Source organism: Mauremys mutica, chromosome 4 (genome assembly GCF_020497125.1).
Source record: "Mauremys mutica isolate MM-2020 ecotype Southern chromosome 4, ASM2049712v1, whole genome shotgun sequence".
NCBI lineage: Eukaryota > Metazoa > Chordata > Testudines > Geoemydidae > Mauremys > Mauremys mutica.
Genome location: NC_059075.1, coordinates 28,820,510 through 28,844,145, shown reverse-complemented (window position 1 = coordinate 28,844,145; position 23,636 = coordinate 28,820,510). Strand labels below are relative to the sequence as shown.

At 44.3% G+C, this 23,636-nt stretch overlaps 1 protein-coding gene across 1 annotated transcript; it reads right to left on the bottom strand.

The window, feature by feature from the left end:
• Positions 1–1,252: 1,252 nt before the first annotated feature.
• On the bottom strand, positions 1,253–22,658 carry DDX24 (DEAD-box helicase 24). Its single transcript, XM_045015280.1, has 9 exons — positions 22,561–22,658; positions 18,997–19,717; positions 15,509–15,892; positions 13,794–13,947; positions 12,315–12,830; positions 10,270–10,345; positions 8,717–8,905; positions 4,517–4,646; positions 1,253–2,421 (listed from the first exon to the last, which is right to left on the bottom strand). The coding sequence occupies exons 2-9, from the start codon at positions 19,709–19,711 to the stop codon at positions 2,165–2,167; spliced, it is 2,421 nt and encodes an 806-aa protein (XP_044871215.1). The 5' UTR covers positions 19,712–19,717; positions 22,561–22,658; the 3' UTR covers positions 1,253–2,164.
• Between the last annotated feature and the right edge of the window lie 978 nt (positions 22,659–23,636).

The window sequence follows — 23,636 nt, the reverse complement described above, 5'->3', positions numbered from 1 at the left end:
TGTGACTCTTTCTTCCCCTCTCTGTGATTCTCACCTCCCTGAGCATGAACAGGGATTGGCTTTTCACTTATTTTGAGACAACAGTGGTGCTCATAAAGAATCTCTGGCAAAGGGGGGGGGGCTGGAATGTGGTGTCACACATCATACACAAACTGATATTAAAGAGCATCTGTCTTAGGCCTTAGTAATGAGGGGATCTATAGACTGTGATACAACTAGGATCATTCCCTAAACAGAACCCCTGTAGTGTGTGTCCCTCACTCTGCCATGAAGAGCAGCTGCTGCTCTGCAAAGAGCTGAGATTGGAGGTGGCCTGGCTCAGCCAGTGTCTGACACACCACTTTTTTTTTTCCTCTCTCCTGTAAACTATTCAAAGTTGGCACAGGAGGCAACATTATACTACTTCCTCCCCCGCCTCCCCCCCCCCCCAACAAGTTGGCTAGTGCTCCCCACAGTACTGTTATAATTTGCAAGAACTGTCTTAAGCTTACAAAGATTTTCTGAGAGGAAGGAAGTTGGTACATCTAGCACCAGGATCTGCCCCTGATTCTTACTGCTGGAGTTTAAGTAAAACCTGCCTCCTGTAAAGCCCCTTAGGGAGGTACAGAAGCTGCAGCTCTCCCTTTCTTTCAGTGAGGGGAGGATGTGATCCAAATCATGCTGATAAGACACAATGGCACAAGCAGCAGTGATTGACTTTTCTCTTCAGAATTCCACTTGACAAACTCTCTCCCACAGTACCTCCCTCTCACTTGTAGATACTAGAAAGTAAGTTTTGAAGATGCATCTCTTCTCCAACTCACACGGACCCTCTCTGGTTTCTCACCCATCCTCCTTTTACTCCAAAGGACATGAGACAATGAGACCATCCCACTGCTCACGCAGGATTAAACTGTCTTTTTTTGTTTTTGTCCTTTAATAGTATTTGATCGAATCCTGCAGGTCAGACTGAATGGATTGTAAAAGGAGAAAAGCTTGTACGTTTCAGCAAGCAGGGGGGTTGGCAGAGTAAAGATGTGTGTGTTAAGGAGGCATTGCTGGAGAGGGCAGAGCTAAGGTTGATTGGACATTTCTGGGTTGTCAGAAGCTTGAGGTTTTGCTCAGCTGCATTCTGCAAGGGGGAGACGTACCACCAAGCAATCTTAACTCTGCATTAATGTTAGCTGCTCTTGGAGTTTGTTATTTAATTGAAGCCCACTTTGTGATGTAGGATCTTAATATTTAACAATTATTTCCAATAATCAAGTTAAAATGTCATTAAAAGCACAGTTTGTTTTATTGATGTGTACTTCAGTGCCCATTTCTTCCATGACATGCTCTCGTTTTCACAAAAACAAGGGTCAGATGCTGAGACACCTTCAAGCTGATCGAACACCAATAAACAAATCAAGGAGTAGCGAAGATTTTTTCCTTAGAAAGCTAAATCTGGATTAGAATTCTTACAAGACTGGTTCCAGCGCTCTGCCATTCCAACTCTGTAGCACATTATAAACAGCACGTCAACAGAGACTAGTGAAATTACACCCAGCAGAGGGAACTGAGAAATTAAATCTCCATAGAAAAGCTCCAAGGAGATGGAAATCTGGGATTGATTCTGTTAAGCAGAGCTGCTGGTTTATGGACAACATGGCTATATACATTTTTTTTCCTTATTTCACTGCACTGGCACTTGCAAAGGTCAAACTTCACAGCAGGTCTATTTTAGCAAAGGTAGAGCTCCACAGCAAGAACCCTCCTTAGTCTCTCCCTGCTCTTTTAAAATGTAAAAGTCCAAATTCATTGAAGTCAATGGTGTTACACCTGGGATGAATTTAGCCCAATAACTTTGTTCATAAGGAAAGTAAAGACTGAGTCAAACTTCTTACAAAGCTGATCTTTCAATAGCATGCTAAAAGGAAAAGGTTAATAAGAATACAACAAACAGGATTTGACAGTCAAGACATTAACTAGCTACAGTTCTCATGTTACCAATACCATTTATCTTAATTTTCCAAAGCGTGCCCGTACAATCAACACTATGTAGGAGCTGTTTGTCTAGAATGTCCACCCACATGGTACTAGGTGTTTTGTTCTGCATCACTGTATAAGCAGTCACTCATTAATATAATTCCATTCTAAGGAAAAAATGGCCCCTCTTCTCTCCCACACCCCATGGTGCTACCGATCATTTATCTAATTCATCTGTAATTTCTTTCTTTTTCTTCTTCCTCCTCTTTGCTTGTTGTTTTGATACAGTGCTCAGAGCTGATTCTGAATTGCTCACCGGTGAATGAGGGAGTAGTAGTTTTCCAGATTGTGTTGGATATTTGGTCTTCAGAAGGACTTTAAATACTGATTGTGATAGCAAATGTTTCAGCTGTTTTTTCATTCCCTTCAGCATCTTTTGCTTCTGACTCTCTTCTTGCTCATTCGATCGTCCTCCTTGGGGGGAGGAACCAAAGACAGAATAAGGGCTTTTATTATGACATTTAAACAATCTTTTGTATTTCTAAACATAGCAGCCATAAAGATGCAAATCTCTCCCCTCCACCCCCCCTTTTTAGGGCTCTTAACCACCCCACTCGCATGCTGCTTTCCATGGATTTGTGCTTGGGGACTATCGCACCTCCTCTCCATTTTGGGTGCCAGCAAGCCAATGACATTGAGGAGAGAATCTTGACTTCTGAATTGTTTTATCTACTCCTAATCAGCATTCTGGTTAAGTTTCAATTGGCTGCCCAACTATGAACAGAATAATGGGAGGAAGGATGGTCCAAGTGGTTAAGATGCTAGCCCAGGACGTGAGAGTGCTGGGTCCAGTTCCCAGCTCTCCCACAGACTTCCTATCTGACCTTAGGCAAGTCACTTAATTACCATGTGCCCCATAGCACTTCCATATCATCCCCATTTTGCATATCTGAGGGGTGTTGTGGCAGAAATACATTAAAGATTATGAGGTGCTCAAGTACTACAGTAAGGGAGGCCCATCACCTAAGGCTCCTAGATTAGTAATTCAGTGAGAGGCCTGAATTAGAGACGATCAATGGAGTAAAATTTAACTAAGCAGACTTTCCATTTAATAAGGGAAATGATCTGGTCTACAGAGGACAAATGGCAATTCATTTAAGAAAAGGGATCAAGGTTAGTTTATCTAGTGCAAGCTCTGGAAGAAACACCAGGGAATGCTCACACTTTAAAATGCTTGACTACCACGAGTCAGGATGATGATTACAAAATGCTTAACTGGAAAGTCATGAGCTACTTCGGGTAGACATGGCATTCTGAAACCTAGTTCAAGCCTCAATGTTTTCAGATTGTCAAAACATAGAGTAGGGCACTAATTATCTAAGACGTCCTAAATGGGCTGGATACAGGGCTGCTTAGTGTTCATTCACACAACAGTACGGAAGTAGCTAGTCATGTCTATCCACCCTTTAGAGGACAGGAGAAACCCTCCATTTAAATAAATGAACATGCTACAAAATTAAGAAATGTAGCTAGTAGCATGAGTGTCACTACATATCAGTTTAAGCCCAAGATATTCTGCTGACAGTGCATCATATTGACTGGGGAGAAATCAATCAAAATCAACCACCACCCCATGGGGATTTTTAAATTAAATCCAAGAATAGACATATGCATTTAAGGTTTCAATTTTAAGGTGTTTGGGGGGGCGGGGTGGAAGACAAAAGCAGCACAGAGTTGTGTGAATAGAGCTGGTAGCAAAATGGGACTTTTCCTGCTGAAAATTTCAACTTTCCATCAAAAATTGGAAAATTTTCAGTCAAAAGCCATTAAGCTTTCTGTGTTTGGGTTTTCTGATGAAGTGGAAGTTCTCCACAGCAAGCAGGCACTTTCCATGATTTTTTCTCTGTGGAAACCCTATATTCTGTGTTTAAAAAAAAACAAACAAAAAACAAAACCCACCTCACAATTTTTAACTAAGCTTAATTATAGTAGAATAACTACACTTCTTAGTGGTTTGACTAGGCATTCTGCCTTTGGCCCCGGTCACTCCATTCACACCACATGCAGGCATGTCCTGGTGTGCTCTTGTATGCAATATACAGGGAGAGTTGTATCCTGCTGCTTGATTACAGGAAAGAGCAGGAAATAGATTCTACACAGTCATGGGGGGATACAGGGTCACAGAAGCCATCACACTGTCATAGAACAGATGAAACTCCTGCACGACCTGCTGGGACAGCATGTTCAATTAGGCTAAGCTGGCTGGCAGGAGCTCCTGACTTCTTAGCCCAGACCCTGTCAGTGATGTGTCAGAAGTGTCACATCTCTCTACCTCAGCTTCCCATCTGTGAAATAGTCATTCACCCAATCTACCCACCTTACAGAGGGGCTGTGAGGATTAGTATTAATACAGTTTTAAGTGGTATCATCCCACTCTCTCTCCTTCACCCCCCTCAGGGTTGAGAGATTTCTTCTAGTATGGTTGGACATATGCTAGACCGAGAGTTGTATCTTTGGGAGATGGGGGGGAGGCAGTGAGCCAAGCATACTTATAAGCAGTTCTACTTGCCTATAAGGACATCATCATCAAGATCAATTTCAAGAGCCTCCGCAGCTTGCTGGAACCAAGAATTGTGCTGTTTTGCCCGGCTGTTGTAATATTCCACCTTTTCAATCTGCCTTGCTAAATTCACCCGCTCCTGCAACAAAAGCACAGCAGTACGTCAGAGAGGAATGTGGGATGGCTGTAGAATCAGTACTCGACAGCATGTGTTGGAACACAGTTAGTGTGCTAATCTTGCAAAGGCAAGGACAAAAACAAGTAGAGAAATACATGAAATAGGCTTTGTCTCCTACAACTGATTCACTGTCACAGATGTGGTGGTGGTTGTATGACGTCTAGAACAATGAGGGCCTGGTAGATGACTCAGACTCCTAGGCACTATGGTAACAAAAATCATAATTCTCAAGTAATGCACAAATGAACACTAACTCCTAGTCTATCTTAGGGAGTGGTGGGGCCATGAATATAGGGACACTTCAGAAGTTAGGAGCAAATCAAAAGTTCATTTGCCATTAATTCCCAACCCAGGTATTTACATATTACAATTAACTTACATAACTAAGAATAGATGGAAAATTGTTGCTGTTATTGAATAAAATGTAACAGAACAATAAGATTCCCAACCCAGCTTGCAGACAGTAGTGATTACACAAAAGATGGTACAGTGTGCAGGACATGCTGACTGAACTACTCCAACTATAATGAATAGCTAGATGCTACAGCAGGGGTCTCAAACTCAAATGACCCCGAGGGCTGCATGAGGACTAGTGCATTGGCCCGAGGGCCGCATCACTGACACGCCCCCTTGCTGCCCCTGGCCCCACCCCCAATCCACCCCTTCCATGAGGCCCCGCCCCTGCCCTGTCTCTTCTCCACCTCCTCCCCTAAGCGCGCGCAGTTTTAATAAATATATACACTCAGTAATGCACCTCACTCAAAGGACAAAACACGCACTTAGATTTACTGCCTAAGGCTCTGGGAGGGAGTTTGGGTGGGGGAGGGGGTCTGGATGCAGGCTCTGTGCTCGATGCAGGCTCCAGGCTGCGGCAGGGGGTGGGGGTGCAGGCTTTGGGACGGAGTTTGGGGATAGGAGGGAGTGCAGGGGTGAGGGCTGTGGGGCTGAGGGCGAGGGGTACATGATGCAGGAGGGGGCTCAGGGCTAGGGAAGAGGGTTGGGCTGTGGGGTGAGGGCTGTGGATGAGGGGTTCATGATGCGAGGGGGCTCAGGGCTAGGGAAGAGGGTTGGGCTGTGGGGTGAGGACTGTGGATGAGGGGTTCATGATGCGAGGGGGCTCAGGGCTAGGGAAGAGGGTTGGGCTGTGAGGTGAGGGCTGTGGATGAGGGGTTCATGATGCGGGGGGCTCAGGGCTAGGGAAGAGGGTTGGGCTGTGGGGTGAGGGCTGTGGATGAGGGGTTCATGATGCGAGGGGGCTCAGGGCTAGGGAAGAGGGTTGGGCTGTGGGGTGAGGGCTGTGGATGAGGGGTTCATGATGCGAGGGGGCTCAGGGCTAGGGAAGAGGTTTGGAGTGTGGGGTGAGGGCTGTGGATGAGGGGTTCATGATGTGGGGGCGCTCAGGGCTGGGGCAGAGGATTAGGGTGCGGGGGGATGAGGGGTTCATGATGTGGGGGCGCTCAGGGCTGGGGCAGAGGATTAGGGTGTGGGGGGATGAGGGCTCTGGCTGGGGCTGAGGATTAGGGTGCAGGGGGATGAGGGGTTCATGATGTGGGGGTGCTCAGGGCTGGGGCTGAGGATTAGGGTGCGGGGGGAATGAGGGCTCTGGCTGGGGCTGAGGGTTTGGGGTTGGAGAGGCTCAGGGTAAGGGAAGCCTGCCTTGCCAGTACTGGCGGAGGGCAGGCACTAGGACCCTGCACCCATGTTTGAGACCCCTGTGCTACAGTATCTCAGCATCAAACAGCACCGCTGGATGATCAGGGGCTAGAACACTTATGAAATCACAGAAACAAAATTAAGCTTGAAATCATTAATTAACTGCAATCAACCATTTGTCCTCAGCTCATTACAGGAACCTTTAAATAGCTTTTTATCATTTCCATACAACTGCTTGAGTCCTCTACTTGTCCCTCCATCATTAGTGGTTTGCTAGGGTCCTATCAAGTCTCTGTTGTGCCCAGAGGTTTAGGATTGCTTATAAAAATCAGGCAGTACCTAGCTCTTTTTTCATCTTTAGATTCCAATGCTTTTCCAAAGAAGGTCAGTATCATTATCCCAATTTTACAGATGGGGAAAATGAGGCATAGGGGGGTAAATGACATTCCCAAGATCACCCAGCAGGCCAATAACAGATCTGAGGATTGAACCCTGGTATCCTGAGTCCCAGTCCAGTGCCCTATCCAATAGGTTATAGTGCCTCCCTTGTAGATAAGAAATTCAAGGGAAGCCATCTCAAGTCAAAGGTGAAAGATATTGATGGGAGAGATGATGAGAACCAATACTGGCAGTCCCAGCTCTGTTACCAGGACCAGAATAACATTTAATATGGGGTGAGCAACTCTCCCAAACTACACAGAGTTCCTGCTGGCCTCCACTTCCATAATGTAACAAGCATTTAAACATTCATTTTGGTAATCAACATCAGTGGCTTTCACTTCATAACATGCCACTTCAAATACACGATCATGAGAACAATCATGCTCAGTAGTGAGTGGTAGGTTAGGCACACTAGATGAGGCCATGATTGCTTGAAATATAGCACGCACTCCAACTCAAGCCTACTGGCACTTATGAGTAAAAACATTCCATGCAGGTAAAGAAGAGGAAGAGTGGAGGAGACAGAGATGGTGGATATACCTACTACCCAGCAGTCTGTAGGTTACAGATTGTGAAGCACTATATAAGCGCTAAGTATTACTCTGGAAAGAAAAGCAGAAGCAAACTCATTTCAGAAGCCACACATCAAAGAGAAACTCTTGAGACAAGAATGGTTTTGCCTCACTAGTAATCAGAGAGCTTTTGAGAGAACTGATGTTTTCTGGACATTTTTTAAAGGAGAAAAAGCCCAGAGAAACAATTCTGCTTTCTCCTTCCTCTCTTAAAAAGGCTGCATCTAGCAACCCAACCTGCAGGTAGCCTGTAATACGTGGAAGTTCCTGGGTCTCTCATGAGAGCAGTACTACTCTAGCTGTTGGGCTGGCCCATGTGCCTAGCCCTAGTTGTGTATATGCCAGTCCAGATACCAGGATAGGAGGGGCATTCACCACATTAACTGAAAAATGGCTTCTTTTTCTCCCATTCTTTTGGGTTGTACAAAGTTCAGCCCCTCCACTGCTGGTCAACTGTCACGCCAATGTGACAGACAAGCATTATTCTTGTACCATCACAGCTACTAGAGAATCCTGATGGAGTATGAAACCACCAATGCTTAGGGACAAAAGGTGTGGTGAAAGACTTACTTTTTTTTATTATTTTGCAAAACCTTGCCATTATTTATTATTCCACCCTTCAAGATACTGAACAACAACAAAAGTTTTGTGTAACACAAACAACTGCTCAAAAATGGCATTTATCTGTCTCTAGCAGGGATCAGTGATAAATGTAACATTTGCCAGCTGGTCTGTACTGGGATATCACAGCAGAGGATGACCTCAGATGTGGAAGGGCTGGATGTTGAGAGACCTAAAAGGGATAGATGTGGTCTAGCAGATTGACCACAGTACTGGGATACAAGAAGCCCAAGTTCCATTTCCTATTCTGCTACTAACTCACTGTGGGATTTTGAATAAGTCACTTAATTTACTGCTGCCTCAGTTTCCCCATCCATAAAAGAGGGATAATGATACAGGCTCACCTCTGTAAAGCATTTCAGGATCTATATATGAGAAATTATACATAATTACAAAGAATTATTAAACAATGAACATTTTAAAAAAATGGTTTGTGTGTTGAATGCCTTCCTTAGCATTAGGATGCCTTCCTTAGCTAATAGAAGCATTCAGCACATTGCTATTGAAAATGAAAGTTGATTCATTTTGTTTTCAACTCACCTTTTGAAGCTCAGACTTACTCTGTAACAGGGCTTTGGAGTGGAGCCCAGAGCTGGAGCAGCTCTGGAGCAGTGGTGCTGCAGGTTTTTTCCTGGAGCTGGAGCACAGCTCTAAAGCCCTGCTCTGTAATCTTAATAAAATGTGAAGGGTGTTTCATTAAACATAATAATGAGCAATCACTTGTATTGATAATCTTTTTTTTACCTTGATAGCAAACATGCATTTTGTTTCAACTGGGAAGAATGGAAGCTCTTCATTTTTCTCCAATGTCTTATAAATCTTCCTAAAATTTATCATATCATCAGGGCCAATCAACAGCAAGCTAAGGCCTTCGTTGGTAGCTCGAGCTGTTCTGCCGCTTCTGTGCACATAAATCTCAGAAGTGCGTGGAACCTGCAAAAATTCAATGGTTAAAGGGCTTCCATAAATCAAAAAGAGTGTATATGAAAGATAAGGAAATGCTTGCAACACTTGGACCCAGAGATGACAAGCAGGTGTCTGATAAATTGCTTTCATAACATGAACTTTGTTGGTAACAAAGAAAGGAAGTGATTAAGGCACAGAGGTGGGATTCCAGGGACATGTTCTAGACCCAGCTCTGCCATTGACGGCTTATGCGACTTTTGGTGAATCACTCTCATTCCCTGAGCCTGTTTCTCTATGCACAGAGCAAGGAAAAATGATACCCGACCTGTCATAAACAGATAGTTAAGGGTTAACAAGCTCAGTAACCTGATGAACACCTGACCAGAGGACCAATCAAGGGACAAGATAATTTCAAATCTCTGTGGAGGGAAGCCTTTGTCTGTGTTCTTTGTTTGAATTCGTTCTCTCTTGGATTTAAAGGAGGCCAGACATATTCTTCAAGTTCTCCAAAGTTTCCTGAAGTATTTTCTTCTATTCAGTATAGTGAGTATTAGAAAGGCGAATTAGTCTTATAATTTAATTTCTACATTTGCAATTGTGTGTTTGCTGGAGAAATATCTTTATTTCTGTTGCTGTTACTTGGATTATTCTGAGGAGGAGGGAGGGGAAGTCTCTCCAATTTTTATAAGTTAGACCCTGTAATTTTTTCCATCCTGGTATTACAGAGATAATGTACTTTCTTTCTTTCTTTTAATAAAATCTTTTCTTTTTAGAACTTGATTGATTTCTTCCCTTGTTTGGATTTTCAGGGGAAGGGGAGGGGGGAATGGATTATTTCCCTTTGTGTTAAGATTCAAGGAGCTTGGATCTGTGTTCCCAGGGAAGGTTTGGGAGGAATGGAAAGTGTACCAAAACACTATATTTTTGGTTGGTGGCAGCTTTACCAGATCTAAACTAGGATTTTAGTTTAGAGGAGTCCATGCAGGTCCCCATCTTGTGAACGCTAAAGTTCAAAGTGGGGAATAAACCTATGACACGACCTCAGACATGTTATGAGGTGGGGTCATCTGACTCCTCTGGAGTGGGACCCTGATGCCTAAGTTCAGAGTGTAAATGGAAAAGCGAGAAGAACTTCTTGTACACAAAACTGTCTGTAAATTGCACCCTGACTCTACTGATGGTCACTCTAGAAATGGGCATAATTTATCTTTGTAAAGCATTTTGAGATCCTTAGATGCAGAGGGCTATAGAAGCATTAAATACTTGAGCCTTAATTTCTATACTTCTTTACTAGGGACTGAGAAGCACTGTTTTATATTGTAGCCAGGTTTTAGATCAATGAGACCTTGGTTCAAAAGCAGGCAATAGAAGCTTCAAAAGATTTTTATAACCTGGTAATGGATGACATGCTGCACGTTAGGAATATCCAGACCACGAGCTGCAACATCTGTTGTCAAAAGGACACAGCTGAAACAGAGAAAGTGGAGATACATGCTATTCATTAAACATAAACCTGTAATATAAACCAGATGCCAGTAAACATACAGTGTGAGTGACTCAGAATTTTTCCAAAAGAATTTGAAGAGCATCCTCATTTTATAACATCTGCTAGCAATATGCCATCTATTTGGAAGTCAAGAAACTGACACCTAAACACCTGATCTAGGGCAATCATGAAATGTGAAATATTGAAAGGAAAAGAAATAATGTCCTTGTTACAGACTGTGGACCAGATACTACTCCCAATGAGGTCAATGGCAAAGCTGTCATTAACTTCAATCCTAGCAAAATTGTGCCTTGCTATTCTTTTATTCTCTTCCTATTTCACTGAAGTCAGTGTGAAAAGACCTATTTGATCATCTAATCCAATTTCCTGGCAGTGCAAGTCTGCTCCCCCTATGAAATGTTTTGCAGCGCTTTGTCCAGTCTAGGTTTAAATGTCTCATTAATTTAATATGATTTTACTACTAATAATGCTGATTCTTTAGAAAAGGCACATGATACGGCTATGACAGCTTTTGCTGGTATGAACACTGCAATGCAGGTTGCAAAACTATTCCTCTGTTATAGACCTCTGTGTTCAAACACACTGAATTTTCTGAACGTAATTCCTTTTGGACTGAAAATTTTTATACTGAATTGCATTTGAGGAAATTGCATTTAGCCAGTTCTGAACTATAAGAGGGTAGGGGGAAAATACAATATTTTGTATTCTGACCACTAGATTTTTTCATGCAATTATGTCAAACAGATGTCAAGCAAGCTATTTCACATGTAAATAATCCATAACAACAGCTAGGACCTCAGTAAGGATTGGTGATAACTGTGTTTTGGTTTTGTTTTTAACGCTACAGACAACTGAAAAATCATTCACAAGCATTCTCAGTGGGAACCGGCTAAGATTTTAACAAAAGCTGGTTTATGACAATGCATTGCATAGCTTATAGTTACAGGGCTCAATACAGAGGGGTAGCTGGGTGAAATTCCTTAACCATTGCTATACAGGTGAGACTAGATCAAGGGTCGTCAACCTTTCAGAAGTGATGTGCTGAGTCTTCATTTATTCACTCTAATTTAAGGTTTTGCGTGCCAGTAATACATTTTAACGTTTTTACAAGGTCTCTTTCTATAAGTCTATAATATATAACTAAACTAGTGTTGTATGTAAAGTAAGGTTTTTAAAATGTTTAAGAAACTTCATTTAAATTTAAATTAAAATGCAGAGCCCCCTGGACCGGTGGCCAGGACCCGGGCAGTGAGTGCCACTGAAAATCAGCTCGCCTGCTGCCTTCATGTGCCATAGGTTGCCTACTGCTGGACTAGATGATCTAATGGTCCCTTTTGGCTTTAACAATCTATTAAACTCTGCTCGGTCTGTCATAAACCAAGGATAGGATTGATAGGATGTTCTGCAGAAGGGATGTTTTATCAAAAGTTTCATTAAAAATACACACACAAGTGTGAATTTTGTACTAGCGAAAGGTGCTCATTTACAAACCCCGGAGACAGAGGCCATCAACTTGTGCACAGAATAGGTCAGTCTGGGCAACAGCAATGTGAGTTTCCCCGCACAGCTCCTGCCTCATCGTCTTCATGTGCAATTTAATCTTTGACTTCTCTGCCTGAGTTGGTCAATCAGGGTGCCAATCAATTCCAGCTGTGTAGGCATTTTGTTGTTATGGACCCTTATGCACCACCAGATGAACTGAGACCACCACATCATATCACAAAGGCCACTGAACAGCCAGCAGATGGTGGTAATTTTCCGTTATTACCAGCCTGGATTAGATTTGAACTGGTGACCTAGAAGTTGTCAAGAGCTGTGTCCTACAGCCAATCCCCTGAACCATTTGTCATCTCCCCCCCACTCTCCTTCCGTAGTCAACCGTTTTTCCTTTTCATGCACAGTTTTCCCACAACAGATCAATCAACTTACTTCTCTCGCTCAGCAAACCTTTCCAGGTTTTTTAACCTTTGCTTCTGGTGCATGTTTGCATGCAGAGGCAGGGGGTTACAATCCAGGATTGTGAGGAGCGCACTCAGGCGTTTTATGCAGTCTATACTGTTTGCAAAGACCATGGTTCTTCCTGGGTACTGAAGCAAAAAATAATAGAGGTAATAGTCTTTGTCATCCATGTCACAGTGGATCCTGGTTTCTGTCAGAGTCTCTACAGTGGTCTCTTTTCTTGTTAAGTCTATCACTTTAGGTTTGCCCCTTATTCCCACTTTTTCCATTAGCATTTCCAGTTTGGTCTTTTGGTCTATTTTTTTAGCATATTTCTTTTGTAAAACTCTTGTGGGAGCCTGGTGGACCAAAGTCAGCGTGGCAGAAAACACAAAAGTCTGACGTCGAGGGTTATATTGTGAATCATTTAACATTTCCAGCAACTGAGAGAGTTCTAAGAAATGTCCCCTTTCAACCATTCGGTCTGCTTCATCAATCACAAGGCACCTGTTGGACACAAGACAGGTACAGTAATAGAAGCACAGTGGTTGCTTTATTCATAGATTCTAGGGCTGGAAGGGACCTCGAGAGGTCATCGAGTCCAGTCCCCTGCCCTCATGGCAGGACCAAATACTGTCTAGACTATCCCTGATAGACATTTATCTAACCTACTCTTAAATATCTCCAGAGATGGAGATTCCACAACCTCCCTAGGCAGTTTATTCCAGTGTTTAACCACCCTGACAGTTAGGAACTTTTTCCTAATGTCCAACCTAAACCTCCCTTGCTGCAGTTTAAGCCCATTGCTTCTTGTTCTATCCTTAGAGGCTAAGATGAACAAGTTTTCTCCCTCCTCCTTATGACACTCTTTTAGATACCTGAAAACTATCATGTCCCCTCTCAGTCTTCTCTTTTCCAAACTAAACAAACCCAATTCTTTCAGCCTTCCTTCATAGGTCATGTTCTCTAGACCTTTAATCATTCTTGTTGCTCTTCTCTGTACCCTCTCCAATTTCTCCACATCTTTCTTGAAATGCGGTGCCCAGAACTGGACACAATATTCCAATTGAGGCTTAACCAGCACAGAGTAGAGCGGAAGATTGACTTCTCATGTCTTGCTCACAACACACCTTAGATAAATAGAAATCTGATACACTTCAAAAGAACCTTTCTTGCTTTTCCCCATGTAAAACATAAAGGAGGGTATGCATAGGTAATTACAGCAGCCGTTTCTGTTCCTCTCTGAAAGGTCAAGGTTCAAAGGCAACAATTAGTTTTGGTAATGTAGTTGACATCCCCCATTCTCAATGTAATGAATATAAACTTTAATGAGATCTTCTAGCAAAGACATAAGTGCTCCTGCACAGTCAACATTAGTTAATCAGTAAGTAATTAAGCATGTTCGGTGATACTAGACAGTCTTTCCCAAGGATATTAATTCTGAGTAGTTAGACTAAAAGCCACCTTTACCTGAGCTGCCGGAGATTTGAGAGATGTGGGTGTTTCTCTTTAATTAGCTCCCATAGACGACCTGGGGTTGCAATTACAATTTCTGGCTTCTGATTCAATACTCGTTCCTGTTTCTGAGCAGCCATTCCACCGACCAGAATTGCCGTTTTAATGCCTAGAACATACAAGATTGCATGATGTAAAGACCATGGAGGATTAGTTTACTTTAGTTACTTCCCACAGGAAAATATTCTCCACATTTTAGGAAGGAAAATGGATATATTCCATACTATACTGCAGCTTTGGGAAATCATTTAAGAAGTCTTTATCTAGACAGTAAGTTCATTTGGCCAGGAACTGTCTCTTCCTCTTCTCTGTACAACATTTAGCATATGGTGAGCATTACAGTGAAAGGCTGGTTATAGAAAGAGGCCAAAAGTAAAACGATACCTCTTGAATTGCACTTGCCTTCAAACAGCAGGAATGATTATTTATATACTAGATAGTTAATGCATGTTTTCTTCAGGTTCCGAATGCCCACGTAGGAAGGCAACCCACCACTCTTCCTCAGGGTCTAAGCTTTGACGTTCTTCCACTCAGAATTAGATACTATGTTAATGCGTCTAATGGGTAAGCAGTCCCTTACACTGTCAGGAGGTCTGCACACAATGAATAAAGTTGAGGAAGGCATGTCTTGCACTTGGATTATGAACTGCCCATTTTAGCAACCAGCCAGTGGAAATTGTTGTCAACTAAAAGTGGCCAGACTAAGCATATGAAGATTTACTCAAAGTCAGTTTAGGGTGACAGGGAAGGACAACACTGGGAGGGATTTTCCTTCCTACCTCCAAATGCTGTTGCAGTGGTAGCACACAGTGGTTGTTAAAAACCCGCAGTCTACTCTGACTACATAGCAACGGTCTCTCACTGGGGTGCAAAGCTGCATTAGCTTTTAACAGAACTGTACTTCTACAAATCGATGTGGTATTTTAAGGGTAAGAGTTAAAATTAGCCTTCCTTTCAGTTACACAGCAAGAGGTATAAGAGGCCAAAGGAACATTAAAAAAAAAAAAAACCAAGACTCCATGCTGCATGTATTCCTGAAGAATAGCAGTATTACTCTAACGAATACATAATCACTAATATTAGGAAGGAGAGGTAATTTTTGCTACTTGATTCTCCCTGTCTTAACTCATTCACATAAGAGTTGCATGGGCTTCTAATATGTAAAGGAGATGAGGTGGTTTATAATATGCTTTAGTCAAACAAATTATTGGGTTCAAAGTGGGGGGTAACTGGGTGAAAATCTACAGTATGTGTTATACAGGAGTCAAACTAGGTCTAATGGTTCCTTCAGGCCTTAAAAAATCTATGTAATTTCCACTTTGATATATTTAACCCACATCATCAGAAAGTGGTACTTGGGTATCTGTGGCCATGTGACCACTGATTTTAGTGCAGATTTTGTATTTCTAAGTCAACAGTAATAGTAAACATTTGTAGGTGGAAGTTATAGTACACAGTTTTAGGCAACATATTAATGGTAACTTTGCACTTCTACAGTGCTTCCCATCCAAGAATCTCAAATCACATTTCAAACATTCATGCATTAAGCTTCCTAACACCCCTTCCAAGAAAAAGAATTATCTCCATTTTATGAAGAGGAAACTGAGGCACACACAGTCAGCAGCAAAGGCAGGAACAGACCCCAGCTCTCTTGCCTCTGTCTCTCCTACCTGTAAATTTGGCCACGGCATCAATATGATGTTTTACTTGTACAGCTAGTTCCCTTGTGGGAGTCAGCACCAGCCCTAAAAGAGGCCTGTTTTTATTCAAGTCAGCAGCACGTTTGTTGGCACCAAAATCAAATTCTACATTTTCCAGCACCTTCGCACAACCTATTGTGCAAGATTCATCTACATCATCATCACCCCCACTATCTTCATCTTGCTTAGGGTTTAGGTGCTTAGGGTTTGTTTCATTATCACTTTCCCATCCTGGTTTGTCTTCATCATCACAGAAAGGCTCTTCAGTGGCATTGTCACTTCTGCTTTTTGATTCTTGCCACTGTAGCACAGAGTGGATCATTGGAATTGCAAACGCGAGTGTTTTCCCACTTCCTAAAAACACCAAACAACAAGACAGAAACACAAGCATTACAACTGTTTGCAAAGCAGCAGCAGCCAACTGCAGTTACTTAAGTAAATAAAAAATTACTCTTATTTATTTCTATGGTATAAGTGCACATTTCTGATTCTATGAAATTAGAAGCCAAGCCACAGCACCTTGCTTTAAATGCCTATAATAGTGACCTCAAGTAGATACTTTCTGGATGGAGCAGGTATTTTTCCAAGCCCCAGATGGGCAGGCAAAAATATACATTTGCTAGGAAAGTAGTTTTAAAAAATTGCAATAGCAGCCAAGAACTGTATACCCTAAAGGAGAATACCATGCCCTAATTGACTGTTCTGATCAATGTTCTCCAAATAAGGGAATAGCAAATGAGGCCAAGGACAAACTGAAAGCTATTTAAAGGATTAATTTATATTTTTTTCATTACATGATTTTGCTTATTAACTGAGAAACTAAGTGTAACCCTTATTTCACTTTTTGTAATAAAAAGACCAATCACTTGACTTAACACAGAGCACAAACTAAAGAGGAAAGATGGAAAAGTGCTCCATTAAATGTAATTTCAGGGGTCCACTGTAGAGTCATTTATAGCCTGGGGCAGAAAACCTTAATAGTATCTGATATGTAAAGGTCATCTAGGGGATGCTTTGGTCAAACACTGAATCTCTTTAGGGGACCAAAGAGATTAAACAAAACTGTTCATCTGGACCCAATTAATATATATTATCTAGTCACTGTCTGATTTACCCCCCTCCCTTTCCTGCTTTGTGTGGCCAATCTTTCTCATATCTTTTTGTGATTCATCTCCCCTTCTATGTGCCAGCAGCAAAGTGAAATTTACAGTTAGGTCCTTGTAAATTTCCCTTTTCTCCTAAGGAAACATCCTGGGACTAGTGGGTTAGCATCATATTCCTGTAGTAGGTTACTAGTGGTGAGTGGTAGTTTAGAGACTGCAACCCCCTTATGACAACAAAAATTATTAAAGGACCCCAGTTCCCTGTGTTACTCTAGATTTTAGAATCTAGAATCAGGGCCAGAGCTAGCAAGCAGGGCAACCGCCTGGGGCCCCAAGCCACAGGGGGCCCCGGAAATCTAAGTTGCTTGGGCTTTGGCTTCAGCCCCACTGTCCAGAGCTGCAGCCCTCAGCCTTCTGCTTCAGCCCTGGATGGCGGGGCTCTGGCTTCAACTTTCTGCCCTGGGCCCCGGCGAGTCTACTGCCAGCCCTAGTGACCCCATTAAAACAACCTTTTTTTTTTTGAACCCTGTTATAGTCTTGGCCTTCACAACATCCTCTGGCAAAGAGTTCCACAGGTTGACTGTGTGTTGTGTGAAGAAATACTTCCTTTTATTTGTTTTAAACCTGCTGCCTATTAATTTCATTTGGTGACCCCTAGTTCCTGTGTTATGAGGAGTAAATAACACTTCCTTATTTACTTTCTCCACACCAGTCATGATTTTACAGACCTCTATCATATCCCCCTTTAGTCGCCTCTTTTCCAAGCTGAAAAGTCCCAGTCTTATTAAACTCTACTCATATGGAAGCTGTTCTATACCCCTAATAATTTTGGTTGCTCTTTTTCTGTACCTTTTCCAATTCCAATATATCTTTTTTGAGATGGGGTGACCACCTCTGCATGCTGTATTCAAGATGTGGGTGTACCATGGATTTTTATACAGGTAATATGATATTCTCGGTCTTATTATCTATACCTTTCCTAATGATTAATCAACATTCTATTAGCTTTTTTGACTGCCACTGCACATTGAGTGGATGTTTTCAGAGAACTATCCTGAAACTTGGAGCAATGACTCCAAGATTTCTTTCTTGAGTGGTAACAGCTAATTTAGACCCCAACATTTTATATGTATAGTTGGGATTATGTTTTCCAAGGTGCATTACTTTGCATTTATCAACATTGAATTTCATCTGCCATTTTGTTGCTCAGTTTTGAGAGATCCTTTTGTAGCTCTTTGCAGTCTGCCTGGCATTTAACTATCTTGAGTAGTTTTGTATCATCTGCAAATTTTGCCACCTCACTGTTTAACCTTTATCCAGATCATTTAAGAATATGTTGAATAGGACTGGACCCAGTATAGACCCCTGGGGGACACCACTATTTACCTCTCTCCATTCTGAAAATTGACCACTTATTCCTACCCTTTGTTTCCTATCTTTTAACCAATTACTGATCCTGGAGAGGACCTTCCGTCTTATCCCATGACAGCTGACTTTGCTTAAGGGCCTTTGGTGAGGGACCTTGTCAAAGGCTTTTTGAAAATCTAAGTACACTATATCCACTGGATCCCCCTTGTCCACAGGCTTGTTGACTGCCTCAAAGTATCCTAGTAGACTGGTGAGGCATGATTTCCCTTTACAAAAAACATATTGACTCTTCTCTAACAAGTCATGTTCATTTTTGTGTCTGATAATTCTGTGCCCCAGAACTCCCCATAGCTGATCTCCCTGTGGATATACCTGGCTATCCAATCCCTACTAGTTCCCTTTATGCTGCTGCCAGTAAGGGAAACAGATCAGTGTCTCATCAATCCCTTTCTTCCCTGAGGCCCAACCTTAGCATACTAGATGCTTCAGAGGCAAGCGAATTCCTGCTCCATGCACAATACACCAGACCCAATATATACCAACATATATAGGTCAACATTGGGAATGGAATAACTGGACTGGAAGTACTACTGGCTGTTTTGCTACGGCAAAGACAGTGTTCTTCAGGAACAAATTCTGCTCTCGTTTACACCTTTGCAACCCCATTGGTTTCAATTGGATTGTCTGAGTGTGTAATTATGGCTTACTCTTTAAGAATAATTCAAAATAAGACTTGTTGATAAGCATGGATGGGGAAGAAGTGGAGGATTTAAAGCTTTGCATGTAGTACTTGTGAATAGGCATAGTATGTGACACAAATGCACTACATTTAATCTGTTCTACATCATAACTATGCATAGTAAACACACCCATTGGATGTGCTGAAGCTTATATGCTCTTCACGCTGTTACTACAATTATGACAATACATTGCATGTTTTAAAAGGGAGAATGGGAGATACAGTGTGCTAACGGCATGGATCTGTACCTGTTTCTGCAGCACCAAGAACATCCATATTATCTCTGATTGCAGAAGGCAGGGCTAATGCTTGAATAGGAGTTGGAGCACTAAATCCTAGATAGCTCAAAGCCTGCAGAACCGGCTTAGGAACGAAGAGGTCTTTCCATGCAGACACATCTGCTTTTTGATCAGATGAGGCAGACAGAACTCCCGTAGTCCAATTTTTAACCTTTTTAGAAGACTTTGCTGGTAGAGGAGCTCTCTCAGGTGGAAACACTTTCTTTTTCCCCTTTTTTTTTTTCTTTTTCTTCAAATTTTTTTCTGTGGTTGTGGTGCCTCCTGATTCACATTCATCTTCCTCATAACCAAACAACTTGGTGGTGTCTTTAGGCTTGTCCTCTTGATCAATTACATCTTGCTCCACTTTAAGCTTATAATTTTTACTTGCTCTGGTTCCCAGCTCTTTGTGTTTCTTTCTCCTTTTTTCCTGGATGGTAGAATCTTCTTCCCCCGCTTCAGAAACGCTATCAGATTTTCTCTTCTTTCCTTTTTCTTTTCCAACTTTGGAGGAATTCACCAATTTATAATCTGTAAGCTCCTCAAAACACACTAAATCTCCAAGCTGCTCTTCAGCAAACAGATTTGGGTCAATTTCTATGGGTTTCCATGTTCCTACTACTTTGATACCCTTTTGTTTCAATTTAAAGGAAGTCTTAAACTTATTTCCTTTTTTTGTCTTCATGATTATCTAAAAATATTGGAAAATAAACCATTGTAAGCCACCAGAACAAAACAGTGACAGTCAAGTTAACATACTCATGAACACTGGAGTGCATTTGTGTAAATCTGATAGGCTGTCTGTTGCAGATAACTGCAGTTTGTCTCAGGATTCTAGCCTATTAGCCTTATTGACTGACTTTCATGGTGCTGGATTAGGACTGGGTTTTTTTCTGCAGTTTTAAAAACTTGCAACTCTAACCTCACACAACTATTTGACAAAAGAATTTTAATTACCTAAATTGCATTTGAAATGACAGGTCTGTTTAAAATTGTCAGGCTCCTGTTCAAAAATGGATGAGACACCTAAGCAATATCAAAGCCCCGATGCCAGACTCTCAAACCAGCTTCTATTGTGCTTCTTTTTATTAATCTGACATTTTTAGAATTTAGTGTTGAAAACTCTTCTGAGAGTCACACAAAATGGAAAATAGGCTGCAGCCTGATACTGGGGTTCCTCTACTGCTGTTTCATAGAGAACATCCCTTTTTACCAGAATGCTGTTCATTTGCGGTAGGCTCAGATATGACCACAGTTAACCATTTGAATTTTTTATGTCTCCTTGAGATAAAGTGATTATCTTACTAAAATGGCATAATGGGCAGGACACTGTGCTCTACTTTAAAGAGAGAATCCTGTACCCCTCCCTTCCAGTTCCTCTGAGGAGCTGCCTTTCCTTTAGCAAGATGGGTGGGGGGTATTCTGAGCACAGGGCAACTGAATCTAGTTATTGAAATGGGAGCTGCATAATTTGTGGAGGATTCCTTCCCTTCTCCAGCCCTCAGAAACCACCCCATGCACACTACAAAATAAGTACTTATGTGAGCAGTTTCCCCTTGTGTATGTGCTTAAGTTGTATTGCTGGTTTTGAAAGTTTGACCCTCAACTTCTTGACCTGGAGGGCAACTACTGCTCCATTATATTATTAGAAAGTACATACCAGTTAAATGCTAAGTTCAACTATACAGTATGGGGGTTAGATCACTGAGGTGATGAAGAACAGGGCCGCCCAGAGGATTCCAGGGGCCCAGGGTCTTCGGCGGCAGGGGGACCTTCCGTTCCGGGACCCGCCGCCGAAGTGCCCCGAAGACCCGTGGCAGGCCCCCCCGCTGCCGAATTACCGCCGAAGCGGGACCCGCCGCCGAAGTGCAGCCCGGTCTTCGGCGGTAATTCTGCGGTGGGGGCGGGCCCCCGCCGCGGGTCTGCGGGGCACTTCGGCGGCGGGTCCCAGAACGGAAGGGCCCCCCGCCACCAAATTACCACCGAAGACCGAGCTGAAGGAAGGGGGTCCTTCCGCTCCCAGGCGAGACCCACCGCCGAAGTTCAGCTCGGTCTTCGGCGGTGGGTCTCGCCTGGGAGCGGAAGGACCCCCTGCCGGCGAAGACCGGGAACAGAAGAAGCTCCTGCGCCCGGCCTCGCAAGAGTTTTCTGGGCCCCCCGGAGCGAGTGAAGGACCCCGCTCCAGGGGCCCCGAAAAACTCTGGTGGGGGCCCCTGTGGGGCTCGGGGCAAATTGCCCCTCTTGCCGCCCCCCTCTGGGCAGCCCTGATGAAGAATGGCTTTGGAATGTGAAAAGTCACTGGGTACTGCTTTTATTTAGGGGATAGAAAGGCATAAAGATCTGGGAAGCTGGCAGGTGGAAGGAAGCACTGGGAAGAATTAGAGGCAGCCAACTGCTGTTGGCATCTTCCCACAGGGCTGATCTGAGCACGGCCTTTGTCCTGCTTTAACTATATTGAGGGTCTCAAACTGGGGGTTGGGACCCCTCAGAGGGTCACGAGGTTATTACCTGAGGGGTCGCGAGCTGTCAACCTCCACCCCAAACCCTGCTTTGCCTCCTGCTGTGACTCCAGCAAAGTGTTTTTAATTTATTGGGGGGTCATAGTCAGAGGCTAGCTATGTGAAAGGGGTCACCAGTACAAAAGTCAGTGATTCTCAAAACTATATCATCTTAGGAAGTGCCACAGCCCCTGGTGTGGATGCCCCCATATAAATGTGTTCACACTATGGGGTTGTACCCCTTTAACTGTGTCCACTGCCACATCACTGTACAGGTGGAAAGCTTGGCTGTAGACAAAAACAGGACAGGTTTCAGGATGGTAGCTGTGTTAGCCTGTATCAGCAAAACCAACCAGTCCTTGTGGCAGCTTAGAGCCTAGCAAATCACACCTTTTCCTGTATTTATACCGGCTCCTGTATTTTCCACTCCATGCCTCTGATGAAGTGGGCTCTAGCCCTCAAAAGCTTATGGCCAAATAACTTTTTGTTAGTTTCTAAGGTGCCACAAGGACGCCTCGGAGAACCAGGACAGCGTTGCACGCTCCCAGGCCTGGCCCACGCGCTGATCTGCCGCCAGGGAGAAGTCGCTACTTAGGGAGGCGTCTCAGGGGCGCCGGACAGCAGCAACTCAGCGCCCCGCCTGAGTGCGAGCGGTGGGTCTCCCCGCCCGGGGGTTGGGGCTGGGCCCACGAGACGGGCCCCTCAGCAGAAGCCGAACGCGAGCAGACCCAGAAGGGGGAGGGACGAACGGCCTCCTCGCGGCGCGAGCCCGACAGTGCCCGCGAGCCCGGCCGCCGGGAAGGGAGCAGGGCTGCCCTTGACACCCGCCGGCCGGGCTGGGCCGGTCCGGGCTTCCCCTGCGGCCCCCGCCAGGCCGGACACCCTCCCGCCCGAGTCTCCCTCAGGCTTCGGGGCCCGCTCCCTTGTCCCCGCCCTCGGGGCGCCGCAGGCGGGTCGGAGCAGGAGCGGCTGCCACCGGCCGTGTCCTGAGCCTCGCCCCGGCTGCCTCCCGCGACCCCCCCGGCCGGGCGCTCACCGTCACCGCCTGCTGCCGCTCTCCGCCGCGGGGGCCCGTCGCGTTCTACCACGTGGGGACACAGCCGGGCGCGGCCATGGCAGCCGTGACGTCACTGCCCTGCGCCCGCCCCGGTTCAAAGCGGGGGGTGGGGGCTTTGCCGCCTCCCCAGGCTCCGCAGTAGCTGCAGCGGCGCCGCTCCGGGAGGGGCTGCGGGGGTGTCTGGGCCGGGCTGGGGGGAGCTGGGCCAGGGGAGAGACTGGGCCAGCTTCAGCTGGGGGCAGGTACAGGCGTCTGCTCTGCCCAGAGCTCACCTGCAGGTCTGGGGAAGGGAGGCGGCCGGTCTGAGCTAAACACACGGTGGTGCAGACTGGGAAGCATCAGGCATAACGTGTATGGTAGGAGGTGGCAAGGAAGTGGAGCGGGTGGTAAGAGTTAGTTTGTTCTGCAAAAGGGGGTTGAAGGTGGCCCAGAAATGGGCTGCAGAGATGTTGGTTGCCACTAGGGGCTGCTGGGCCAGGGAGAGCCCAGCTCGCAAATAGAAGAAGACAGAGGAGAGGGAGGGAACTGGAGGCTTCCCAGCAGTTGCAGTTCCCAGCACCCCCTGAAGGAAGGAGGTGGGGGTGTGCAGGAAACTCTGTGCAAGCCCAGGATCCAGCATCAGGCTGTTTCTCCTTTAGGGTCTAGGAGGGTAGGATCTGTGAGTGTCTGGGGCAGGGGGGCCATGCAGCTGGCCTCTGAGGGGGAGGCAGTCTGAGTGTCTGGGCTGGGGGGGGCATGGCTGGGCGCTGGGGGGAAAGGAAGGAGGTGTGAGTGTTTCCCCCCTGGCTGGAGGGGAGGGGAAGGGTGTGGAGAAGCAGGAACTAAGTTGTCATATGAGGTTTCTTTAACTCTCTATTCCTGGGGGAATTTTTGTGTGTGTCTGTATTATTACAGATATACTTGCTGACAGATATTTTGAAATACATTACCAAAATAAAGAAACTGGCGTGATTATATAGTGTTATTTTGATAAAATGTGCAAAATTTTAAAATATGATGCACAGAGTTTTTTAATTTTTGGCATGGAATTCTCCCAGGAGTATTTACTCCAAAGA

Excerpts from the sequence above, each read along its gene's own strand:
- DDX24 (XM_045015280.1), bottom strand. The coding sequence starts at position 19,711 with ATGAAGACAAAAAAAGGAAATAAGTTTAAGACTTCCTTTAAATTGAAA. Across the intron at positions 8,906-10,269 it reads AGCATGTCATCCATTACCAG|GTTCCACGCACTTCTGAGAT; the intron begins GTTATAAAAATC and ends GAATTTTTGCAG. Across the intron at positions 2,422-4,516 it reads TGATGATGATGTCCTTATAG|GAGGACGATCGAATGAGCAA; the intron begins GCAAGTAGAACT and ends CCTCCCCCCAAG.